Source organism: Perca fluviatilis, chromosome 12 (assembly GCF_010015445.1).
Source record: "Perca fluviatilis chromosome 12, GENO_Pfluv_1.0, whole genome shotgun sequence".
In the NCBI taxonomy this organism is placed as follows: Eukaryota; Metazoa; Chordata; class Actinopteri; order Perciformes; family Percidae; genus Perca; species Perca fluviatilis.
Window position 1 is genome coordinate 31,767,434 of NC_053123.1, and position 25,945 is coordinate 31,793,378.

The 25,945-nt window shown below is 42.7% G+C and overlaps 1 protein-coding gene across 1 annotated transcript in view; it reads left to right on the forward strand.

Moving 5' to 3' along the window:
• The window catches only part of LOC120570027 (SH3 domain-binding protein 4), a 59,475-nt gene that overhangs the window by 18,624 nt on the left and 14,906 nt on the right, over positions 1–25,945 (forward strand). The window contains exons 2-3 of the mRNA XM_039818261.1: positions 15,209–15,433; positions 18,157–20,507. Coding sequence (XP_039674195.1) covers positions 15,310–15,433; positions 18,157–20,507 — 2,475 coding nt within the window. The 5' untranslated portion in view covers positions 15,209–15,309. The remainder of the gene's footprint in view (positions 1–15,208; positions 15,434–18,156; positions 20,508–25,945) is intronic.

Genomic DNA, 25,945 nt, shown 5'->3' on the forward strand with positions numbered 1-25,945 from the left:
CTTAGTGGTCCCCTAATACTGTATCTGAGGTCTCTTTTATATAGACCTTAGTGGTCCCCTAATACTGTATCTGAAGTCTCTTTTATATAGACCTTAGTGGTCCCCTAATACTGTATCTGAGGTCTCTTTTATATAGACCTTAGTGGTCCCCTAATACTGTATCTGAGGTCTCTTTTATATAGGCCTTAGTGGTCCCCTAATACTGTATCTGAGGTCTCTTTTATATAGGCCTTAGTGGTCCCCTAATACTGTATCTGAGGTCTCTTTTATATAGGCCTTAGTGGTCCCCTAATACTGTATCTGAGGTCTCTTTTATATAGGCCTTAGTGGTCCCCTAATACTGTATCTGAAGTCTCTTTTATATAGACCTTAGTGGTCCCCTAATACTGTATCTGAAGTCTCTTTTATATAGGCCTTAGTGGTCCCCTAATACTGTATCTGAAGTCTCTTTTATATAGACCTTAGTGGTCCCCTAATACTGTATCTGAAGTCTCTTTTATATAGACCTTAGTGGTCCCCTAATACTGTATCTGAAGTCTCTTTTATATAGACCTTAGTGGTCCCCTAATACTGTATCTGAAGTCTCTTTTATATAGACCTTAGTGGTCCCCTAATACTGTATCTGAAGTCTCTTTTATATAGATTTAGTGGTCCCCTAATACTGTATCTGAAGTCTCTTTTATATAGACCTTAGTGGTCCCCCTATTACTGTATCTGAAGTCTCTTTTATATAGACCTTAGTGGTCCCTCTAATACTGTATCTGAAGTCTCTTTTATATAGACCTTAGTGGTCTCCTAATACTGTATCTGAAGTCTCTTTTATATAGACCTTAGTGGTCCTCTAATACTGTATCTGAGGTCTCTTTTATATAGGCCTTAGTGGTCCCCTAATACTGTATCTGAGGTCTCTTTTATATAGGCCTTAGTGGTACCCTAATACTGTATCTGAGGTCTCTTTTATATAGGCCTTAGTGGTCCCCTAATACTGTATCTGAAGTCTCTTTTATATAGACCTTAGTGGTCCCCTAATACTGTATCTGAAGTCTCTTTTATATAGGCCTTAGTGGTCCCCTAATACTGTATCTGAAGTCTCTTTTATATAGACCTTAGTGGTCCCCTAATACTGTATCTGAAGTCTCTTTTATATAGACCTTAGTGGTCCTCTAATACTGTATCTGAAGTCTCTTTGATATAGACCTTAGTGGTCCCCTAATACTGTATCTGAAGTCTCTTTTATATAGACCTTAGTGGTCCCCTAATACTGTATCTGAAGTCTCTTTTATATAGACCTTAGTGGTCCTCTAATACTGTATCTGAAGTCTCTTTTATATAGACCTTAGTGGTCCCCTAATACTGTATCTGAAGTCTCTTTTATATAGACCTTAGTGGTCCTCTAATACTGTATCTGAAGTCTCTTTTATATAGACCTTAGTGGTCCTCTAATACTGTATCTGAAGTCTCTTTTATATAGACCTTAGTGGTCCCCTAATACTGTATCTGAAGTCTCTTTTATATAGACCTTAGTGGTCCCCTAATACTGTATCTGAAGTCTCTTTTTTATAGACCTTAGTGGTCCTCTAATACTGTATCTGAAGTCTCTTTTATATAGACCTTAGTGGTCCCCTAATACTGTATCTGAAGTCTCTTTCCCGAAATTCAGCCTTGGTGCAGAATTACAGCCTTTAGAGCCAGTCCTACAATGAGCTTTCCTTAGGATGTGCCATTTCTGTGTCTGTAGCTATTGAGGAGGAGAGGTGGAGGGTGGGGGTGTGGCCTTGACCAACTGCCACTTTGCTCGTTTGAAAGCCATGATGTCTCTCTCTCTCATGGGGGGGCCAAATTCTCTGGGCGGGCAAATCAGAGAAAGGGGAGGTAACCTTGCTCCTTATGACCTCATAAGGAGAAGATTCCAGATCGGCCCATCTGAGCTTTCATTTTCTCAAAGGCAGAGCAGGATACCCAGGGCTCGGTTTACACCTATCACCATTTCATAAAAATGTCAAACCTGCAACACTGGATTTTTTTTCGAGAATCCGCTCTGCCATTTCTTTAAAAAGAATAAACACAAACACAGATCAGTGTCACTTCTGCAATCATCCTCCATTCATATATCACCCACATTATGTGTGCAACGTGCGTCATATGGACGGGTGCGCCGCATATGGTTAACTGTGCTTCATCTACATCCACAACACAGCCTTGATGAGGCACTGCTTGCTGACATATTATAAGACAGATAGAATCAGGTTGTCACAAAATGTCCTCTGTCAACACATTTAAATAATGTAAGAAAACAATAAACCTGAGAAGTAGCCATTGAAATAAAGTGCTAGTGGGGGAGGGGCAGTGCTTCGGTCCGCACGTGAACCGCAGCGTCTCCAGCAACACGGAGCTGCCTGTGGACGCCTGTCTGGAAATAATGGCGGGAAAAAAAACTATCGGCGAACGCAGCAGCCATGTGACGTCACAGTCCGAAATGAGCTGGCTAACCACAACCGTTAGCTCGTAGCGTTAGCGTTAGCCGGCTAACGCTAACGCTAACGCTAGCATGCTACGTCGTTCTCAATAGCAAAGCACTGCTACAACACACACAAGTTCACCATAATCTACAAAAGAACTACTTCCATGTGCGCCCTCATTTAGAAGTCTCCCAGCTAATCCGGCCTTTTAACTGACTGAAGCTGGAGAAACAGGCTTTCTTTTACTGTCTCTAGAGTTAGCTAGCTGACATGCTCTACATCTGAGCTACTGAGCATGTGCGAGTGCAATCAAAGATAGTACAGAAGAAGAAGATGAAAAGAGGTCTCACTCTGTAGCTAAAACAGAAACCAGGTGAAAAGAGGATCTGCAGCAGTGAGAGAGAGCTGTGCAGTACAACAAAAATATGGTGTTTTTTGAAAATTAAACCATATAAACCTATTCTGGTACAACCTTAAAATACAGTTATGAACCTGAAAATGAGCATAATATGGGCGCTTTAATAATTATACACTCAAGGAGCAAAACGTTGGCCCAGATGTGCGCCACTATAAGCACAATGTCAGCCTCACACTTTTTTGGAAAACAACACACACAGTGATTTGCAAAACACTAAACCCCCTTGTATACATCAGACACAGAAGTAGTATATCATGATGTCACTTCCTTGCAGTTCCAGAGCACTGACTGTCAAATGACCACTCCTAGGAGCTGACCTGTGAAACACAGCCACCAGGTGCGCAAACACACGATTACTTAATTGTAGACACACCAATCAGGTTTAAGCACTATATAAAATGCAGCAGGTTAGTCTAGTATTTTCTGTACTGTATTCTTTTACTGTAATTGTAGCCTGTACTGGACACAGTATTTTATGTTTGTCTGTTGTTTGCTGAGCTAATCGTGTTATGCACACTACTGTAGTAGCAGTAGTACTACTGTATGACAACTGGGACATGTTTTTGTTGGGATTCTCCACGTTGACATGTTGACTGATTTGGGTATATGGAGAGAAATCCATAATATTTTCCTGTCTGCAGCATTGGTCTTGTGTAGTGTTTGGTGAACTTATTGTATATTTGCACTTTCTCTTTGTACTTTACATTCAAAGTACTCTAATCACTGAGAAGTAGGATTGCTAAAAGTGTTTTAGGTTGGCAACAGCAGTGTGTAAGTGGTTCAGATAGAATTAAGTCATATGGAACGTGTTTGATATGGTGACAAAATATGTTTTTTATAAATTAGTGTATAGTTTTTTTTTTTTGCAAAGGGTCTGTGGTCTTCCTGCTGATTGGGCGTAGGGTTTTGAAAAACCGGTTCCTCGTTTTCAAAATAGTGCTCAAGCAATCTAAAAAAAAACTGTAGTGGAAGCGACAGCAAACACTGAACGTGATGAGTAAGCAGGAGGGCTGCTTTACAACCGTTTCCCCGAAAGAACCAGGCCGGCCTGCCATGTCGCTCCATCCCAATTTTTCTTCAAAAGTTGCCATTTTCAGCCTTTAGCTCGCTAGCTCGAAGGTTGTTGTTGTTTCCCGTAGCGAAGGGATTTTGAGACATCCAGTGAGTGAGCCACATTGATCCAGCAGTGTTTCCTTTAGGATTTTTTTTTTTTATATTTTTTTTGGGGCATTTTAGGCCTTTATTATAGGGGACAGCTGGAGATGTGAAAGGGGAGAGAGAGAGAGAGGGGGGATGACATGCAGCAAAGGGCCGCAGGTCAGAGTTGAACCTGCGGTTGCTGCGAGAAGGACTGCGCCTTTGTACGTGGGGCACACACTCTACCAGGTGAGCTATCCAGGCATCCCGAATTGGCAAATATTTTTAACCCCACCCTTTATCCCCAAAGAGGGGATATTATTTATCAGCAGTGATCAACATTTTTTTGTTTTTATTGTTATATATAAATGTATAAATCGATGGAGGGTTGGTGGGATGAAACTACTTGTGCTTATATTATTATATAATATATATTTGGCACCCTTAAAATCACATGTGGCCCCAGCCTGGCCCCCTCCATGTGAACTGGTCTGTAACCCTTGGTGTTCTCTCAATGAGCTTCATGAGGTAGTCACCTGAAATGGTTTTACCTTCACAGGTGTGCTTTGTCAGGGTTAATTAGTGGAATTTTTTCCCTTATTAATAAAAAAAGCAAAGGGTGGCTACTTTGAAGAATCTAAAATATAAGACATGTTTTCAGTTATTTCACACTTTTTTGTTAAGTACATAATTCCATATGTGTTCATTCATAGTTTTGATGCCTTCAGTGAGAATCTACAATGGAAATAGTCATGAAAATAAAAAGGAAATGAGAAGGTGTGTCCAAACTTTTGGCCTGTACTGTATATATATATATATATATATATATATTTATATATACAGTGCCTTGCGAAAGTATTCGGCCCCCTTGAACGTTTCGACCTTTTGCCACATTTCAGGCCTCAAACATAAAGATATAAAACTGTAATTTTTTGTGAAGAATCAACAACAAGTGGGTCCCAATTATGAAGTGGAACGAAATTCATTGGCTATTTCAAACTTTTTTAACAAATAAAAAACTGAAAAAGTGGGCGTGCAAAATTATTCAGCCCCTTTACTTTCAGTGCAGCAAACTCTCTCAGAAGTTCAGTGAGGATCTCTGAATGATCCAATGTTGACCTAAATGACTAATGATGATAAATAGAATCCAGCTGTGTGTAATCAAGTCTCCGTTATAAATGCACCTGCTCTGTGATAGTCTCAGAGGTCCGTTTAAAGCGCAGAGAGCATCATGAAGAACAAGGAACACACCAGGCAGGTCCGAGATACTGGTGTGGAGAAGTTTAAAGCCGGATTTGGATACAAAAGATTTCCCAAGCTTTAAACATCCCAAGGAGCACTGTGCAAGCGATAATATTGAAATGGAAGGAGTATCAGACCACTACAAATCTACGAAGACCCGGGCCGCCTCTAAACTTTCAGCTCATACAATGAGAAGACTGATCAGAGATGCAGTCAAGAGGCCCATGATCACTCTGGATGAACTGCAGAGATCTACAGCTGAGGTGGGAGACTCTGTCCATAGGACAACAATCAGTCGTATACTGCACAAATCTGGCCTTTATGGAAGAGTGGCAAGAAGAAAGCCATTTCTTAAAGATATCCATTAAAAGTGTCGTTTAAAGTTTGCCAAAAGCCACCTGGGAGACACACCAAACATGTGGAAGAAGGTGCTGTGGTCAGATGAAACCAAAATCGAACTTTTGGCAACAATGCAAAACGTTATGTTTGGCGTAAAAGCAACACAGCTCATCACCCTGAACGCACCATCCCCACTGTCAAACATGGTGGTGGCAGCATCATGGTTTGGGCCTGCTTTTCTTCAGCAGGGACAGGGAAGATGGTTAAAATTGATGGGAAGATGGATGGAGCCAAATACAGGACCATTCTGGAAGAAAACCTGATGGAGTCTGCAAAAGACCTGAGACTGGGACGGAGATTTGTCTTCCAACAAGACAATGATCCAAAACATAAAGCAAAATCTACAATGGAATGGTTCACAAATAAACATATCCAGGTGTTAGAATGGCCAAGTCAAAGTCCAGACCTGAATCCAATCGAGAATCTGTGGAAAGAACTGAAAACTGCTGTTCACAAACGCTCTCCATCCAACCTCACTGAGCTCGAGCTGTTTTGCAAGGAGGAATGGGCAAAAATGTCAGTCTCGATGTGCAAAACTGATAGAGACATACCCCAAGCGACTTACAGCTGTAATCGCAGCAAAAGGTGGCGCTACAAAGTATTAACTTAAGGGGCTGAATAATTTTGCACGCCCAATATTTCAGTTTTTTATTTGTTTAAAAGGTTTGAAATATCCAATGAATTTCGTTCCACTTCATGATTGTGTCCCACTTGTTGTTGATTCTTCACAAAAAATTACAGTTTTATATCTTTATGTTTGAGGCCTGAAATGTGGCAAAAGGTCGAAAAGTTCAAGGGGGCCGAATACTTTCGCAAGGCACTGTATATATATATATATATATTTTTTTTTTTTATTTATTCGGTCCTTTTTCTGAAGACAGGCTGCTCTCCCACGGCCGCTGCAGCGAATCCAAGCGTGAAAAATCGTCTCACGGCGCCTCAGCAGGGTCAACGCGCCGCCGCTCCCGCTGACCACAGAACTACCCAGACAGGAAATGAGAGCAGAGGTTGGCGGAGGGCAGCCGTGGTTCTAACTTAATATTCATAGCTTTTGGTTTGCGTCGGGAGAGTCCTATCAGTGCGAGGCCACAGCTAACACAACAGAGCCCCCCCCCCCCCCAGCAGGCAGCCTGCAGCGTCTGACAGTGGTCCGTACCGCAGAGTAAGGGCAGCAGACCAAAGATATGACCCAATGATCTTCTCTCTTGACTGGACGATCTGGACCGGCCTGTTAGATGTTCCGTGTGAAGAATTTCGGCTTTTATCGCTTCTTTCTCTAACTGTCAAGATGCCTTTGTTGGGCTTAAAGTAGAGGTGTGACTCTTCTGCTCGATTATGGAAAAAAATACAATCGCGATTATTTCGGTCAATATTGAAATCACGATAATTTAACACGATTACTTTTTGGATCCAACTCAGGTAGTGATGCACCGATGTGAAAATTGTGGCCGATACCGATAACCGATATTAATATTGCTGTCATGGCAGATACCGATATTTACCGATGTCGATATCTCTGTATAGAAAACAATTAATCAAATAAAGAACTATTTTTTTTTTTTTTACTTTTGTGATTTATTTTCCGAAATGACTGATCTTGGCCACCTTTACCTGTGTGCAAAATATGACTGTCATCAGATTTTCAGAAGAAAAAATGAATAGTTATTAATTATATATAATTTGACATCGAACCGATACCGATGTGTTAAAAAAATGACCATATCGGCGGCCGATATATGGTGCGCCACTAGACTCGGGGAGACTGATCAGTCCGACCGGTCTGGTCGGTGTGTAACCGCCTTTAAACAAACGCCCCAAAATTTGTCATACCTGCCCAGGGACTACAGGTGGAAATTAGCAACTGTTGCTATAACCTGGCCCAAGACATATTCTCTTGTTTAACAAGTTTAATGTTTATTTGTGCACTGTCCCCGTTTCAAATAAATCAATTTCCCAAAAAGAAAAAATGCACCTCAACGCTTCCCTTCCAGGCCCCCCCCCCCCATCCTCTGAACACCCCCTGGGGGGCTGTACCGCCCCCCCCCCCACCCTGTTGAGAAGCACTGATCTAAACTATCTTTGTTTTCATTTACAGTGCATTTGGGACAAAAAAAAAAACAATCTGCATCCACACAAGAGTTTTGGCTCCAGTAGCAGAACTAATCTCCGTCCATACCAACACGTCTGACAACACAGATCACATGACCGTTCCCACGCACACACTGGGCACGTAGCGTGTCGGTGTAGACAGGAGGCAGATTGTCGTACGTTGGAAATCATGGATGTAAAAGTTGCAAACTGGATGAGCAGGAAACATGTGGCGATTTGCATGACCGAGTTGTCGTGGTTTTTCTCAGATTTACATTCCAGCCGCCCCCGCCCACCGTTGTTCTGTGGTGGGAGTTGAAACGGGGGCTGAGGTTTGGATAGCTGCTGCAGACCACCCAGGCTTTACATCTGACCTGACCTCACCCCTCACCCCCTGGGGGGGGGGTGGGGGGTGGGGAGCAGTTTTGTCCCTCTTTCGTCACTTTTGTAAAACAATTTCATGTATATTCAACATCACCAACAATGTATTGTTCAATAGCTTGTAACGGTTTTTCAAAATGTTTTCCTCACTTTTTTTCAACGCTGCTTTTCTGTTTTGTTTAATTTATGGTCAATAAACCTAATTTAAATGACATCATACCTCATTTTTTAGGTTAAAAAAGCAACAATTATGAATCATTTGGACTATTAGTTAAGATCAGAGGATGTTGAGTGGTTTATTTCAAAGTTTAATTAGGATACTGTTTTAAAACCTCTTAAAACCTTTTTTTTTTCCGAATGCTATGAAATGGAAGTATTCATTTTACGGAGAAAGAAATGTTGTCTGGCTTCCATCCAACGAACATGCATGCATCCCAGTTATTTTGGGGCAGTTTTGTTGTAAGAAAACCCATATTTCTGATATAAAAAAAACTTTGAAAACGGGTCCCGAGGACAACACAAGGGTTAAAAACAGCAGCCTTACACTTCAGAACGTATTGTATTCATTACACGAGGTTTATGGGATGGAGCCGGATCGAATTTCTGTTTGGTGTTTGGACTTAGAGAAGGGCTGCTGTGTAAGCCCATCTGATGCGGCCCGTTCCTGCAGTGTTTACATCACACACACGGCTACCTTTGCGGACTCATTTGAATAGAAGAGAGCCATTGTTAAAGTGATGAGCTGTCACGCCTCTGCTTTCCCTCATATGACGAGTCAAAGTGTCCTCTGATAAAGGCCTCGGTAGCAGGGTAGGAAATGATAACCAAAACAAATGACGTTAACCTGGCAAAACACATCCATCAAAAGTGGATTATCACTTTAAAGTGCTCATATTATGCTAATTTTCAGGTTCATAATTGTATTTAGAGGTTATATCAGAATAGGTTTATGTGGTTTAATTTTCAGAAAACATCATATTTTTGTTGTACTGCACATTGCTGCAGCTCCTCTTTTCACCCTGTGTGTTGAGCTCTCTGTTTCTGTTCTCTATCTTTGTTGGGAGTCGCACATGCTAGGTAAGGACTACTAGCCAGTCAGAAGCAAAGTATGAGGGCGTGTCCTGACAGTACCTAGGTAAGGACTACTAGCCAGTCAGAAGCAAAGTATGAGGGTGTGCCCTGACAGTACCTAGGTAAGGACTACTAGCCAGTCAGAAGCAAAGTATGAGGGTGTGCCCTGACAGTACCTAGGTAAGGACTACTAGCCAGTCAGAAGCAAAGTATGAGGGCGTGTCCTGACAGTACCTAGGTAAGGACTACTAGCCAGTCAGAAGCAGAGTATGAGGGCCCTGACAGTACCTAGGTAAGGACTACTAGCCAGTCAGAAGCAGAGTATGAGGGCCCTGACAGTAGCTAGGTAAGGACTACTAGCCAGTCAGAAGCAGAGTATGAGGGCGTGCCCTGACAGTACCTAGGTAAGGACTACTAGCCAGTCAGAAGCAGAGTATGAGGACGTGCCCTGACAGTACCTAGGTAAGGACTACTAGCCAGTCAGAAGCAGAGTATGAGGGCGTGCCCTGACAGTACCTAGGTAAGGACTACTAGCCAGTCAGAAGCAGAGTATGGGAGTGCCCGACAGTTACCTAGGTAAGGACTACTAGCCAGTCAGAAGCAGAGTATGAGGGCGTGCCCTGACAGTAGCTAGGTAAGGACTACTAGCCAGTCAGAAGCAGAGTATGAGGGCGTGCCCTGACAGTAACTAGGTAAGGACTACTAGCCAGTCAGAAGCAGAGTATGAGGGCATGCCCTGACAGTACCTAGGTAAGGACTACTAGCCAGTCAGAAGCAGAGTATGAGGGCGCGCCCTGACAGTAGCTAGGTAAGGACTACTAGCCAGTCAGAAGCAGAGTATGAGGGCGTGCCCTGACAGTACCTAGGTAAGGACTACTAGCCAGTCAGAAGCAGAGTATGAGGGCGTGCCCTGACAGTACCTAGGTATCCCATGTATGTATGTTTACATCCGCTGTATACAGCGTAGACCTACACGTGGATAGCTCGACATGCGTACAGATAACACGCCACTTGGCTTGGAAAGTGGCGTGTATGTTTACGCAAAGTCATGATGCCACGTTGCATTAATACAGTAGAAGATGCTTGACTTTTCGATTGAAATAGTTTTTGTTTTTTTTTTTTTTTTTTTTTTTTTTTTTTTTTTGTTTTTTCTTTTTGTTTTTTTTTTTTTTCTTTTTTTGTTTTTTTTTTTTTTTTTTTTTTTTTTTTATATATTTGTTTGTGTTTTTGTTTGGTTTTGTTGTGTTGTTTTTGTTGGGTTGTTTTTGGAAGGTGGGGGTGTGTTTTTTTTTTTTTTTTTTTTTTTTGTTTTTTTTGTGTTTTGTGGGGGGTTTTCCCTCGTTGCGTCCTCTCTTTTTTTTTTTCCCCGTGGGTGTTTTGTGTTCCCCCCTTCCCTTTTTTTTTCTCCCCCTTTTTTTTTTTTTTTTTTTTTTTTTTTTTTTTTTTTTTTAAAATTTTGAGGGGGTTTTGGAGATTTGGGCAACTGTTTTTTTTGTGTTTTTTTTTTTTTTTTTTTTTTTTTTTTTTTTTCATCACTCTTTTTTTTTTTTTTTTTTTTTTTTTTTTTTTTTTTTTTTTTTTTTTTTTTTCAATATTTTTTTTTTTGGAAGTACTTTTTTTTTTTTTTTTTTTTTTCATCTCTTCTTTTATATGTATGGTGGGGGGGGGCTTTCTTGTGTCAAACCGTAAGCTTGCCTTTTTGCCTAACAGTGCCTTACTGGTACCTAACAGTGCCTAACAGTTTGCCACAAAGTTACTAGCAGTGCCTAACACAGTACCTAACAGTGCCTAGCAGTGCCTAACAGTACCTAACAGGTACCTAACAGTGCCTAACAGTGCCTAACAGTACCTAGCAGTGCCTAGCAGTGCCTAACAGTACCTAACAGTGCCTAGCAGTGCCTAACAGTACCTAACAGTACCTAACAGTGCCTAACAGTGCCTAACAGTACCTAACAGTGCCTAGCAGTGCCTAACAGTACCTAACAGTACCGAACAGTGCCTAGCAGTGCCTAACAGTACCTAGCAGTGCCTAGCAGTGCCTAACAGTACCTAACAGTGCCTAGCAGTGCCTAACAGTACCTAACAGTACCTAACAGTGCCTAACAGTGCCTAACAGTACCTAGCAGTGCCTAACAGTACCTAACAGTGCCTAGCAGTGCCTAACAGTACCTAACAGTACCTAACAGTGCCTAGCAGTGCCTAGCAGTACCTAACAGTGCCTAGCAGTACCTAACAGTGCCTAGCAGTGCCTAACAGTGCCTAGCAGTGCCTAGCAGTACCTAACAGTACCTAACAGTACCTAACAGTGCCTAGCAGTGCCTAGCAGTACCTAGCAGTACCTAGCAGTACCTAACAGTACCTAGCAGTACCTAACAGTACCTAGCAGTACCTAACAGTGCCTAGCAGTACCTAGCAGTACCTAACAGTGCCTAGCAGTACCTAACAGTGCCTAGCAGTGCCTAGCAGTACCTAACAGTGCCTAGCAGTACCTAGCAGTACCTAGCAGTACCTAGCAGTGCCTAACAGTGTCTAACAGTGCCTAACAGTGTCTAACAGTGCCTAACAGTGTCTAACACTGCCTAGCAGTGCCTAACAGTGTCTAACAGTGCCTAACAGTGTCTAACACTGCCTAACAGTACCTAACAGTACCTAACAGTGCCTAGCAGTGCCTAACAGTACCTAACAGTGCCTAGCAGTGCCTAACAGTACCTAGCGGTGCCTAGCGGTGCCTAGCAGTGCCTAGCAGTGCCTAACAGTGCCTAGCAGTGCCTAGCAGTGCCTAACAGTGCCTAGCAGTACCTAAAATTGTTGTTCCCATCAGTCACTTAGGGGGCTTACCCACTGCTAGTACCAGCTCTGCTCTGCTCGGCCGCGGTGCCCCGTTTCCATTGGAGATTTAGTACCGCCTCATGCGTGAGGCAAGCGTGGCTGGTCGCCATAGCGCTGCCGCAGGAAACTGCTGTGACCTAATGCGACACACACACACACACACAGAACGTGGAAGGTGTGTTGTTGTTGATTCTCGGCATGTGGCCGTCGCAACTATTGTTCCTTAAACCACTTTTGAATTTCACTCAGTATCCGCCTGTTCGGGGTGATAGAAATGATGCATGAATATGAATAAATAATCTGATGCATCAACATTAATCAGACATTACATTACATGTCATTTAGCTGATGCTTTTATCCAAAGCGACTTACAGTTAAGTGCATTCAACCCTGAAGGTGCAAACTCCAGACAACAAGTAGTAAGTGCAAGACATCCGAATTTATTATTCTGTTTAAATACTCCCGTTGGTCTCATTCTGTGCACGAACCCTTCGAGACGAGGCCGGAGGATCACAGTTATTTAGAAGAACTTCAATCCCACACATGTTTATGCACATCCACTTTATACCGCCGTTTATTGCTTAGCTTATGTTAATTTGTAGGACGCGGAAAATCAGCTGGATCAAGAGAAATTTTAAAAACCCACAAGAGGACGGAGAGTCTGGATGTTTCTCACAGAACACCGTAGCTGGGTTTTCAAACCGTTCCCTCATTCCCTCCATCACTATACCTTATATAGTGTTTATTAAGTAGTGAAGTACAGAGGGAACAGATTTCGGACACTCAACTGAAAACACATCGCTGCGTCAGGAGATGCGTCCGTTTGTGTGGGCGACGGAGGCGGGCGCGCCCAGCGCCACGTAAACAAACCCAAACTGAAATACATTTCTAATGCGTCCCTGAAACAAACCGAGCCCTCAGGAGGAGAGTAAAAGGTTGTATACAGTACAGGCCAAAAGTTTGGACACACCTTCTCATTCAATGTGTTTCTTTATTGTCATGACTATTTACATTGTAGATTCTCACTGAAGGCATCAAAACTATGAGTGAACACATATGGAATTATGTACTTAACAAAAAAGTGTGAAATAACTGAAAACATGTCTTATATTTTAGATTCTTCAAAGTAGCCACCCTTTTCTTTTTTATTAATAAGGGAAAAAATTCCACTAATGAACCCTGACAAAGCACACCTGTGAAGGTAAAACCATTTCAGGTGACTACCTCATGAAGCTCATTGAGAGAACACCAAGGGTTTGCAGAGTTATCAAAAAAAGCAAAGGGTGGCTACTTTGAAGAATCTAAAATATAAGACATGTTTTCAGTTTTATTTCTTATTCTAGTGAAATTAAATGTAAATAGTCATGAAAATAAAGAAACACATTGAATGAGAAGGTGTGTCCAAACTTTTGGCCTGTACTGTACATTATATATATGTTGCATGTTACATTTTCCACTGTTTACAAACCAAACCCCCGCTCCGTTTTTCCCTTTCAGTTTCCGCGGTGACTTCTGCTTCTCCTCCTCCTCCGACGATTAAACACGGCCGCGTTGCATTGTGATATACAGGAGTAAAGTTTAGCGTACATCGTATGCACACTCAAAGTAGTGCATTGTGGGCATTTTATGTTGGACTATATAGTGAATGAAATTGTGTGCATATATATATATATATATATATATAATTTTTTTTTAACTTGTCCAGCCTGGTATACAGTAGGGCTGTGCTCGATTGAAGAAACTCTTAGTCGACTAACACTCATTCAACTGTATCGACTAATCGATTAGTTGATTTAATCGACAGATCTGTAAATCTGAGTTTCTCCACAAAGAGTCACGCAAGAAGCACCACTTTAATTCTTGTGTTTACCAGAGATGTGCTCGTACGTTTCTTGGAAATCAGTCGTTCAGCATGAAAACAGCATCAGACATGACTAATGGAGTAAAGAAATCTAAGTTGACTAAGCTCAAAACGACCGATTAGTCGACTAATCCACTAAAAAGGGAGCAGCCCTAGTTTATAGTGGAGCTGAATACCTTGTGCCAAACAGATTTTACTTTAATAAGAGAGTTTTAATATACTCCTTTGTCTGTTTTATTATTTATTTGGTTATGTTATGATTTTGTCACCGTGCCGGACAGGGAGACAGAAATGGGGATGGGGGGCGCAAACGCCACACAACCAGACACCACGGAGAAGGGACCGCACCTGCAAGAGAACGGGGAGGGGGACTTGGGGCGGAGAAAGACAGACAGACAAACAAACAAACAAACAAACAACAGCAATAAACAGCTGATAGAAGGAAACAACGGAGGGAAAATGAAAAGGAGGAACAGTCGAGCTGTGAATGAAATTAACCGCGGAGAATTTGAACAGCACCACTAAATGGCGAACACACTACAGTATAGACAGGGTTTCGGCAGGGTCTTAAAAACATTTCAAAATTTAAATTATAGGCCTTAAAAAGTCTTAAATTAACTGACGTATTGTGTTCTAGGTCTTAAATAATCTTAAACAGGTCTTAAGTTTCCTACGTCCATGCAACGCCTCTAATGCTCATTGAAATGTTTTTTTTATTAATTCTCTGTGGTGTCCAAATATAATTTGCTGTATATGTACAGATCAGTATTACTCTGTGTCACTTTTATTCATACATTTATTTGTCTTAAATTTCATTCATAAAGGTCTTAAAAAGTCTTAAATTTGACTTGGTGAAACCTGCAGAAACCCTGTGTATATAGTGCACTATTTCCATGATAGGGAACGAAAAAAAAAAACTTCCAAAAGTGAGATTTCCATGTTGTTGTTCTTTCTGTTATGAAGGCCTTTACTTTTTCTGCGCGTGTCAAATTTGCACGTCAATGTATTTTTTCGAACTGTAAAACTGCGCACTCTAGCTGCCGTACATTCACTTCATTCATCTTCAACGCTGGTGTCACACCTACACTACATACAGGTAGAAAGTGTGCGACCAATCAGAGCAGACTTGGCTATTTCCGGGAGGGGGTGTGAATACAGCTATATTCAGACAGACAGTATGAGAAAAATAATGTTTTGTGAACATTAAAGCATATAAACATGTTCAAGTATGAACCTGTAAATGCATAATATGGAACCTTTAAAGTTTCGTCACTTGTTTTATTAGGTTTGTTATATAATCCCAATATTATTTTTGTCTTACAGAGATCATGGGAGGCTGTTGACATCCGACTCGGCCACTAGCAAGAGGAAGCTCATTAGAGTCGCCCGAACGCAGCAGCTGGTGCACAGTGACAGGTCCGACCATGGCCGCCCATCGAATCAGAGCCGCCACCAGCAACAACACTTCTCTCCCGCGCTGCAAGTCCGAGGGGACGCTCATCGATCTCAGCGAAGGATTGTCAGAAGCCAGTCTGAACGATGTCAAAGGTCAGCTGCTCAAAAGCTAAAGCAACACTAGAGAACTTTTCCCGCTTCGCTCCCCCTACAGGTTGGAAGCGGAATTGTCCATTACATTACATTATGCAAGTTTGCCAGATCGGGTAGCGGCTCTGTAGTTCAAATGAACTGGACAATGTAAAGTAATGGACAATTCCGCTTCCAACCTGTAGGGGGACCGAAGCGGGAAAAAAGATACCTAGTGTTGCTTAAAAAAAAAAAAAAGAATAGTTGCCTCTGTAGTTCAAACTGGGGGGGATACATCGAATTAATTTGATTCTTTTGCGTTTGTATTAGGGCTCCGCAATCAGTCGAATGTTGATCGCGATTTGGATTTCGGCTGCCAACGTTCACAAAAACAATGCAGTCGAGAAAAACAATTAATTTAGCATATTACGTCTTGAAAGTAAACTCTTATTTTGTCTCGTGTTCTGAAGGGGAATTCAGAAAGTTCAAAACGGGAAAAGTATGAAGGTATATTTCACAGTTCAAGGTGTTTTCACTCACTGTTGATTTGTTTCACTGTTTAACCGTTTTTTTAACTTCAGTAAATGCAACATCTTTCCAAAAGTCAATGAGTCATCGTGTTAAATAATCGTGATTACAATATTGACCACAACTATTTTGTGATAAGGAGTTTTTCAATAATTGAGCAGCCCTAGTTTGTATGATGTGTAAAATGTCTAAAACTTGGAAGTGAAGTAACTCCAATGTTACAAAAATGTCAGTCAAAATAGTGATGTAGTCTGCCTCAGTTTACTGGACTGTAGTAACTGCAGAGACAGACTGAAATAAAACTCTGCACACATATTTGTTTGTGTTTTAGTTTTAGATTAGATTAGATTATATAAGATTCAACATTATTGTCATTGTGCAGAGTACAAGTACAAAGACAGCGAAATTCAGTTTGCATCCAACCAGAAGTGCAAAAAAAGCAGAAAAGTGCAATGCGATATACAAGTATAGACAGGTGGTGCATAGACAGGACAAGAAATAAGACAAGAATAAATATGGCTATGTGATGTGAACAATGTATGAACAACATGTACAGATATGTGCAATGTAGCAGCAGTGACATTACACTAGTAGTAAGAATAATATAGATGTAGATATATACAGTGTATTAACAGAATATATAATAAGAAAAACAGAATAAATATGGATATACCTCTCTGACCATGGTTAAACTGAAGATTGTTCACTGTCCCTTCAAGAAACACAATCAGCAGGAACAGATGAATTACTGAGCAGACTCTCTGTGCCCCCCCCCTCCCTTCCCCCGTCTGAGCTGAAACATATTAAGCGGATGTGACAGTCTAAAGCTGCATGTACTTTTTTAAAGATGCATGAAGATGTCATCCTTGCAAGCGGTGCAGTTCTTTTGTTATTCTTATTCACTGTTTGGCCCATGAAGGCCTCAGAAATATGTGTTTCAATCGTGTTGTATTTCTTTCAATACTTTTGGGAGAAATAAATATCTTTTTAATATCATTAAACCGCAATGGTCTACGATTTTTAAAAGTTCTGACTCGGCACCCTCCAGTTAACCTGACGTGCCGGATGGTTTATTATTATCGTTAACACAGAACCATCTGAGAAGCTGTCACTGGAAACTGGTTGGTAAAGGAAGGACCCTTTCAAAAAAAAATACCTGGCAGGTGATTGGATGAAGCATCTGTCTATCACGTCCTCCATTGTTGTTTTGAAGGAACATTCGCGGCCGCTACACACACACACACCTAAACCACGCCCGTAGCTGCCAGTAGCTCCTCACAGGACGCTGGTTGGTTCAGCCTGCTGATGTCCAGAGGGATTTTGTGTGATATGTGATCCCGCAATTCTCGCTCGTGTTATCTTGTGATATTGCGAGAATCCAGCTGCCGTGCATGGTAACATTAGTGTAACATTGACGATAAAGGTCCCTTAGCCTTAATAAAGTAGTTATTTTAACCCAAATCGGGATCTTTCCATAAACCTAACCTAACATGAACCTAAAACTTTGCGGTGCAAAATCTGATTATTTTTTAATCTGCGATGTGTCGTTCCCGAAGGCATGGACAAATTGCGTATTTTGTCGTTGAATTCGGAGGACCTGTCAAGATGGACTTTCGTGCCATATGTGATATCCCGCAATTCTCGTGTTATCTTGTGATATTGCGAGAATCCAGCTGCCGTGCAAGGTAACGTCACAGAGGTAGCATTACAAGACACAGTGGTAGACAGTATAAAATAGCAAAAAATTTATTTTATTTCTTAAGGTACATAACAGTGACTAACATTTCGATGTAAGATTACATCTTCATCAGAGTCCTTCATCAGGGTCAAGGACTCTGATGAAGATGTAATCTTACATCAAAGTTACATCAGTTAGTCACTGTTATGCACCTTAAGAAATGAAACCATCAAGTAAGAAGACATCTTTGTTACACCGGCAATTTTTTGCTATTTTATACTGTTGTGTCCTGCCTTGGCTGCACCAGATTGTTGTCTGCAGAAGCGCAGAGAACTTCCCTTTTTTACTGTGGTAGACAGCTCAGTATGCCGATACGCCCCCTCACCCCATGGATCTAATCCAGGAACAATGCAATTAATAGACTAAAACCAACTCATACGCTGCACCTATTTTATTCCATCAGATACACGTGAAAGAATATGGATTGCTATTATCCCATACAACATCTACCTCCACCTGACATGGTTTTGTTTGTTTTTAGTGCCTTCTCCCAGTGCCTTACGACTCGACGCGACCGCCTCCTTCGGCGCTGCCAGGGAAGTCGTCGCCATTAAGGACTACTGCCCGTCCAGCTTCACCACCCTGAAGTTCTCGAAAGGGGACCGCCTCTACGTTCTGGACTCGTCAGGAGGAGAGTGGTGGTACGCCCACAACAACACAGAGATGGGTTACATCCCTGCAGCCTACGTGGAGCCCATCAACTACAGAGACTCGTCCTTCAACGACAGCGGGATGATCGACACGGTGGGAGACTGTAACGAGGAGGCGGCCAAAGAAATGGACCTTCTAGGCGAGTGGGCGGGTGTGATTCTGAAACCCACCACCTTCCAAAACGGAAATCCTTTTGCAACAACCCATACCTCTACGAACCCTTTCCTAAACGGGGGTCCTCAGAGCTCGCTCGATCAGAACAGTAATGAGAAGTCAGTTGACCTCCTTCTGTTCGATACGCTCGCTCCATCAGTGCCAAACTCCACCAGCAGCGCTGCAATCAATGGTTTTGGCAGTAGCGTTTTTAACCCTCTTAGTCCTGCCGTAGGTGCGGGGCAAACGTTGCGCAGGGACAACCCGTTTTTTAGAAGCAAGCGATCCTACAGTTTGTCTGAGCTGTCCATCCTGCAGGCTCAGTCCGATGCCCCTCAGGCCTCTGGTTTCTTCGGGGGTCTGAAAGCGCCGGCGCCAGAGCAGTTCCAGAGCAGGGAGGACTTCCGGACAGCGTGGCTCACCCACCGCAAGCTAGCCAGGTCCTGCCACGACTTGGACTCGCTGGGTCAGAACCCAGGCTGGGGCCAGACGCAGCCGGTGGAGACCAACATCGTCTGTCGGCTGGACAGCTCAGGCGGGGCTGTCCAGCTTCCGGACAGCAACATCAGCATCCATATACCCGAGGGCCACGTGGCGCCGGGGGACACGCAGCAGATCTCGATCAAAGCTCTGCTCGACCCCCCGCTGGAGCTAAACAACGACCGCCGCACCACCGTCAGCCCCGTGGTGGAGATCAAACTCAGCAACATGGAGACCAAAACCACCATTACCCTGGAGATGAAAGTGTCCGTCGTGGTGAAAATGGAGCACAGGGGGACGACAGAAGTGTTGTGCGTCAGGAGCGATTGTAAAGAGGGACCTTACAGCCCCATTCCTCAGGCGTACATGTATGGCGACATGGTCCAGGTGTGCCTGGATAACCTGGAGCCGTGCATGTATGTGTGTGTCGTGGCTCAGTCCCAGTCCCTCTCTCCAGACTCCACAGTCTGGGAGCATGTGGTTAAAAAGATCACCTTAGGAGTATATGGCCCCAAACACATTCACCCGTCCTTCAAGACAGTCGTGGCTATGTTCGGCCACGACTGTGCCCCGAAGACGTTATTGGTGAGTGAGGTGGGCAAACAGTCGCAGTCTGCTCCTTCAGTAGTGCTGCAGCTCTGGGGTAAACACCAGTTTGTCCTGTCCAAACCCCAGGACCTCCGCGTTGGGGTTTACTCCAACATGGCCAACTATGAGGTAAAGGCCGGCGAGCAGGCCAGAGTGGTCCGGGGCTTTCAGGTTAAACTCGGCAAAGTCAGCCGGCTCGTCTACATGATTGCCTCGCGCGACACCGACGACGTTTCCGATTTCACCTTAAGGATACAGGTCAAAGACGACAACGATTGTATACTGGGTCAGTTTTGCGTCCAGACTCCGACCCCGCCGCCCAAAGCAGGCCCAAAGACATCGGTGCAACGGCGTTTCCTGAAGAAGAAAGAAGTGGGCAAGATAGTCTTGTCTCCTCTCGCCATCGCCACCAAGTACCCCGTTTTTCAGGACCGCAGGATAAATAACCTGAAGTTTGGAAAATTAATCAAAACTGTCATCCGACAAACGAAAAATCAGTACTTGCTGGAGTACAAGAAAGGGGACTTTGTAGCTCTGTTGAGTGAGGAGAAGATCAAGCTGAAGGGTCAGTTGTGGACAAAAGAGTGGTACATTGGGTATTATCAGGGCAAAATGGGATTTGTTCACGCAAAGAACGTGCTGGTGGTCGGCAAAGTTAAGCCCATTTACTTCAGCGGGCCCGACCTGACCACCTCGTTGTTACTGGAGCAGATACTGAAGCCCTGCAAATTCCTCACGTACATCTACGCCTCCGTAAGAACTATACTGATGGAGAACATCGGCAACTGGCGAGCGTTCGCGGACGCCCTCGGATACGCCAACCTGCCGTTAACCCATTTCTGTCGCCAAGAGCTGGACAGCGAACCGGAGAGGGTCGCGTCGGTGCTGGAGACGCTGAAGGAGGATTGCAACAACGCAGAGAGCAAAGAGCGGAAGTCCTTCCAGAAAGAACTCCTGACGGTAAGTTACAACCGCTGGCTTCCTCCTCCGTTGCTGTGACCTAAGCATTTTCTCCGAGTCATTCATTTGGAGAAAATGCAAATCGTCCTTCCCCTGTTTTAAATTTGGAGTCTCAGTCGCGTCTTTATTTGTCCTTCTTTATAAATGTCCAGGATTTTGATTGGTAATTTCTTTAATTTGAATCATAATTTGGAGGTTCTGTTTCCTGCTGCGTTGCCTTTCCAATTCTTGTAGATCATTGCCAAATTCTTTAAGTCCCCCCCTTTGCTTTCTTCATTGTCGTGCTAAGGGATATCAATTAACCTCTGCCTTTACTGCCTTTAATGTGTCCCACAGTGGGTTCGCTCCCCTGTTGTCATTATGATCAGGGAAGGTCTTCATTTTGGATTTTGTAGTATAATATGTTATATATGTTGTTGTATAACTGTTAATAAATTATAAATAATAAAATTATAACTGTAAATTGGTGAGTAGTCTGAGATATCCCTGGTCCCAGTGTCACATTTTACAATCCTGTCTGTCATTTTTTAAACATGAACAAGTAGTCCATTCTTGAGTAGCGTCTTTCGTCCTTCATGTGTCAAATGAAGTTTCTGTTTGTATCCTTCCTGGTCAGATATTTCTTTCTTGGAGCACAATTCCTTCCTCTCTCCCGTTATCTGCCCACAGCTGCTTTAGGCTTTTTGGCTTTCGGCTGTGGTCCAGTCGGTTAATTCTGCTGGGAGGGCAGTCGATAAGTGCTGTGTAGGCACCGAGGTCTAATCGGGACCCGAGGAGCTGTGGAGGGCAAAAGAATACTTTGTAACTCAAGCAACAGACACTCAAATGAGCACAGAGTTAGTGTGCAGTGTGTGTGTGTGTGTGTGTGTGTGTGTGTGTACAGTATGCTGATCCTATAAATCCAATTGATCGCTCAGGCTACTTTCATTTTCTATCTTTATGTACATATGAATCAAAGCCCTCGGAGGGCGATAACAGCGAAACAGACTCTTACACTTGTAAAGTCATTTTAGAAATGGGACCACAGGCAAATGTAATGCACCAGAAGTATATACTTTTTACTGAGTATCTTAAAAGCAGAGCAAACCCAGCAGAAGCCGTCTTCTTGTACAGTTAATTATAGAATTAGAGCTGCAAATAGCGATTATTTTCGCTGTTGAAAAATCTGTCGATTATTTTCTCGGTTAATTGGTTTGGTCTATAAAAATGGTGAAAAAATGTGGATCAGTGTTTCCCAAAGGCCAAGATGACGTCATCAAACATCTTGTTGTGGCCACAACTCAAAATATATTCAGTTTCCTGTCACAGAACCAGCACATATTTAACAATTAACAAGCTGCAATCAGGGAATCTTTACTCATGAGAAATGACTCAAACCGATTAATCGATTATCGAAATAGTTGCCGATTGATTTAATAGTTGACAACTAATTGGTTCCTCTTTGCGCCTCCAGTTAGAATTGTCTTTCCCAGAAAGTGTTCTGCTTTAATAAGAATACCAGACAGTTACTCTACAGCCCAGTCAGACGTTGGTTGGGAATTTTACTCGTGCCTCTTCATGCCTCGTGCGTTTCTTTTTTCCAGTATATTCAGCTTTTTCTTCAAAGAGGACAAATTGCTGAGCTGTGTTAGCTGCAAGTGTGCAACGCAACTCTCTCCGGCACTATGGTTGGGCATTTTCTGTCACTGAAATGTGCATTTCCATAGTCGCCTCAGGCAGTGCGGGTAGCGATTATCACCCTGAGATGTCTAAACACAACGAAGGGCCTCATTATATCCAGTCTTGAGTTAATGCGTCATAAATCGGTTGCATTTTTATTTGATGTGTCTGTGCCTACAATATCTTCAGAGAGTTGGGGGGGAACAGCTCCCCGTTCCTAGACTCAGTTTCCCAGTCAGCATATTATGCGGCCGAGAGTCTCTGTCAGAGGTCAGGGACGTACTACAGCTGAAGTAACACGGAGCAGAAGCACTGTAATTAACGCGAGGTTGTAAACACTAGTTAGAGCCATTTATAGACCGAGAAACTGCAGTACGGAAAAGAACATAATAAAAGGTGGTGACTGAAAAATATGGTCTTTGAGGGAAGTTCTGTGCATTTGTGTCTGAATATAGGTCTGTTTTTGTGTTTCTTCTGTGTGGATTACACCTAAACTACCGGTTACCGCGGGAGACAAAGCACGCTGCAGTCCAGCTAATTTGAAATCACGAGGACTCTTTGTTTAACCGGCGAAAATATGCTGTTTGTTCCATGTGCAAACATTTTGGAAAGTGGATTTTGTCGCATGCGTGCGTGCATGCGTGTGGGCCTCAGAGTAAAGCCGAGTGAGCCTAAAGACTGTCAGATGAAATCCTCATCTTCCTCTCCTCCTGCAAAAATGTCTTCGTCCCAGGAGAAAGATCTCCTCTGATTTTCCGGTGTGTCATTTGACGTGGACGGGAGTCTATTTTTAGAAGAAAGAGAACCAAATCAAAAGCACCGGGCTTCGAATGTCTGAATCCATTGTGGCGTGCTTTGATTGTCGGTGGCGAAAGGGGCAGCGCCTGTGCACTCATACAGTGCATCTATTACAAATATAGGCTTTCCATTTCCAGCCGTTCTGTATTTCTGCTTCACACGCTGCTCAGCGTCGCCTGTGCACTGGTGTCATAACACGTACAGAATATCACAACGGCCAAAAGATAGATATTAGCCCGTTGAATATGTAAATCGCGGCTGGGGATGTGAGGGGGAGCTGTGTGTTTTAGCAGCTTTGGATGTTATATTTTCACTCATAGCTTGTGCTTTTGGCTTCAGGCGATCCAATAATTATGTTTGTTAAATGAAAACTACTTGTTCACACAGGAATAACATTAGGGTTGGGCAGGGATTTCTCTAGAAGGCGTTTTGGGCACCACCTAAGCTGAATGAATGTGAGCGTCAAAACGTTTGATCGTTTATGTATTATCTGCTATTATCTATCTTTTTTTTAAAATATATTTTAGACAGATGTGGTAACTATTAATGGTTCAAAATTATGTGAAATTTCATTCTATCAAGCTGCTGAACTCCAACAGTAAATCTTGGCACAACGTTTTGCACTTTGCACTTTCATTATTTACAGTCACTTTTTAAGATGTAGTATTCTCTGTACAATATTTCCCTTGGTGTATTCTATTCTATTCTATTTTTTGAACCGATTAATCGTTAAAAGTAATTTTCCATGCAAAAAGGCAGAAAATGCTGTTTACAGCCTCTTGAACATGTAGGTTTCCTGCTTTTCCTCTTTTTTAATATCATTTTCAACGGAATATATTTGGGGTTTAGGGCAAAACAAGACATTTTAAGACATCACCTTGGACTTTGAGATACTGGGGTGGACATTTATTCACCTTTTCTGACATTTTATGGACCAAAGGTTGAATCAACAAGGAGAAGAATTGTTAGTTTGAGCCCGAGCTTGCTGTATATGACTGAGTGTGTTTGTGTCAGTGTAATGTGTGTCGGCAGAGTGGTACGAACTTCAGCAGATGCTGTCGTTGTAGATGGTTCACCGTAGTCTCTCACGTAGCAACAGAGTGTTGTTTCTCTCACCTCTAATGTGTTACATCACATTTAGTCTGGAAGGAAAGTGCAGTTATAAACACGTTGACTTGTAGCCTCTGCTGCGAGTGTCTGTCAGTGTGAGAGTTAACCGTTACACCAGAAGTTTACTGTGGACTTAACGATCACTCACTGCTGTTTGGAAAGTGGATTTCTCAAAGTGACCACACATTGCAGCCCAACATTGTTGCTCAGGGAACTCTCTTATTGCCGCAATACATTCGTCTTTGTGGACTATTTGGTTCTAGATGCTTGGGAAGGTAGAGTTTACCTGTAGGTGGTGACCTACCGAACGTGTTAGCACTAGTTAGTCACAATATTATCTCAGTACAGGGCCGTTCACTCCCTACTGGCATTTTGTTCTCGGGATTGTACACACCGGATTCAGGATCATTTCACTCAATAAAGAGAAAAAATATAGGACTAGTCTCGCATTGCCAGACCTTCCTCCACATCGCTGTGGAGGAGGGTCTGGCGAGTCCACACAGCATTCCTGCATAGGAAAGTGTAGTAATAACGTGCTCTGGTTTGTTGGCATTTCTTTAAAGGTTTTCAACATAAATAGTTCCCCCAGCCTGCCTATGGTCTCCCAGTGGCTAGAAATGGTGATAGGTGTAAACCGAGCCCTGGGTATCCTGCTCTGCCTTTGAGAAAATGAAAGGTCAGATGGGCCGATCTGGAATCTTCTCCTTATGAGGTCATAAGGAGCAAGGTTACCTCCCCTTTCTCAGCTTTGCCCACCTAGAGAATTCGGCCCACCCATGAGAGAGAGAGAGACATCATGGCTTTCAAACGAGCAAAGTGGCAGTTGGTCAAGGCCACACCCCCACCCTCCACCTTGCCCCTCCACCTTGCCCCCCCCCTCTCTCTTCCTCAATAGCATTTAAAGTTACAGACACAGAAATGGCACATCCTAAGGACAGTCTCATTGTGAGACTGGCTCTAGTGGCTGTAATTCTGCACCAAGGCTGAATTTTGGAAAAGAGACTTCAGATACAGTATTAGGGGACCACTAAGGTCTATATAAAAGAGACTTCAGATACAGTATTAGGGGACCACTAAGGTCTATATAAAAGAGACTTCAGATACAGTATTAGGGGACCACTAAGGTCTATATAAAAGAGACTTCAGATACAGTATTAGGGGACCACTAAGGTCTATATAAAAGAGACTTCAGATACAGTATTAGGGGACCACTAAGGTCTATATAAAAGAGACTTCAGATACAGTATTAGGGGACCACTAAGGTCTATATAAAAGAGCCTTCAGATACAGTATTAGGGGACCACTAAGGTCTATATAAAAGAGACTTCAGATACAGTATTAGGGGACCACTAAGGCCTATATAAAAGAGACTTCAGATACAGTATTAGGGGACCACTAAGGTCTATATAAAAGAGACTTCAGATACAGTATTAGGGGACCACTAAGGTCTATATAAAAGAGACTTCAGATACAGTATTAGGGGACCACTAAGGTCTATATAAAAGAGACTTCAGATACAGTATTAGGGGACCACTAAGGTCTATATAAAAGAGACTTCAGATACAGTATTAGGGGACCACTAAGGTCTATATAAAAGAGCCTTCAGATACAGTATTAGGGGACCACTAAGGTCTATATAAAAGAGACTTCAGATACAGTATTAGGGGACCACTAAGGTCTATATAAAAGAGACTTCAGATACAGTATTAGTGGACCACTAAGGCCTATATAAAAGAGACTTCAGATACAGTATTAGGGGACCACTAAGGTCTATATAAAAGAGACTTCAGATACAGTATTAGTGGACCACTAAGGTCTATATAAAAGAGACTTCAGATACAGTATTAGGGGACCACTAAGGTCTATATAAA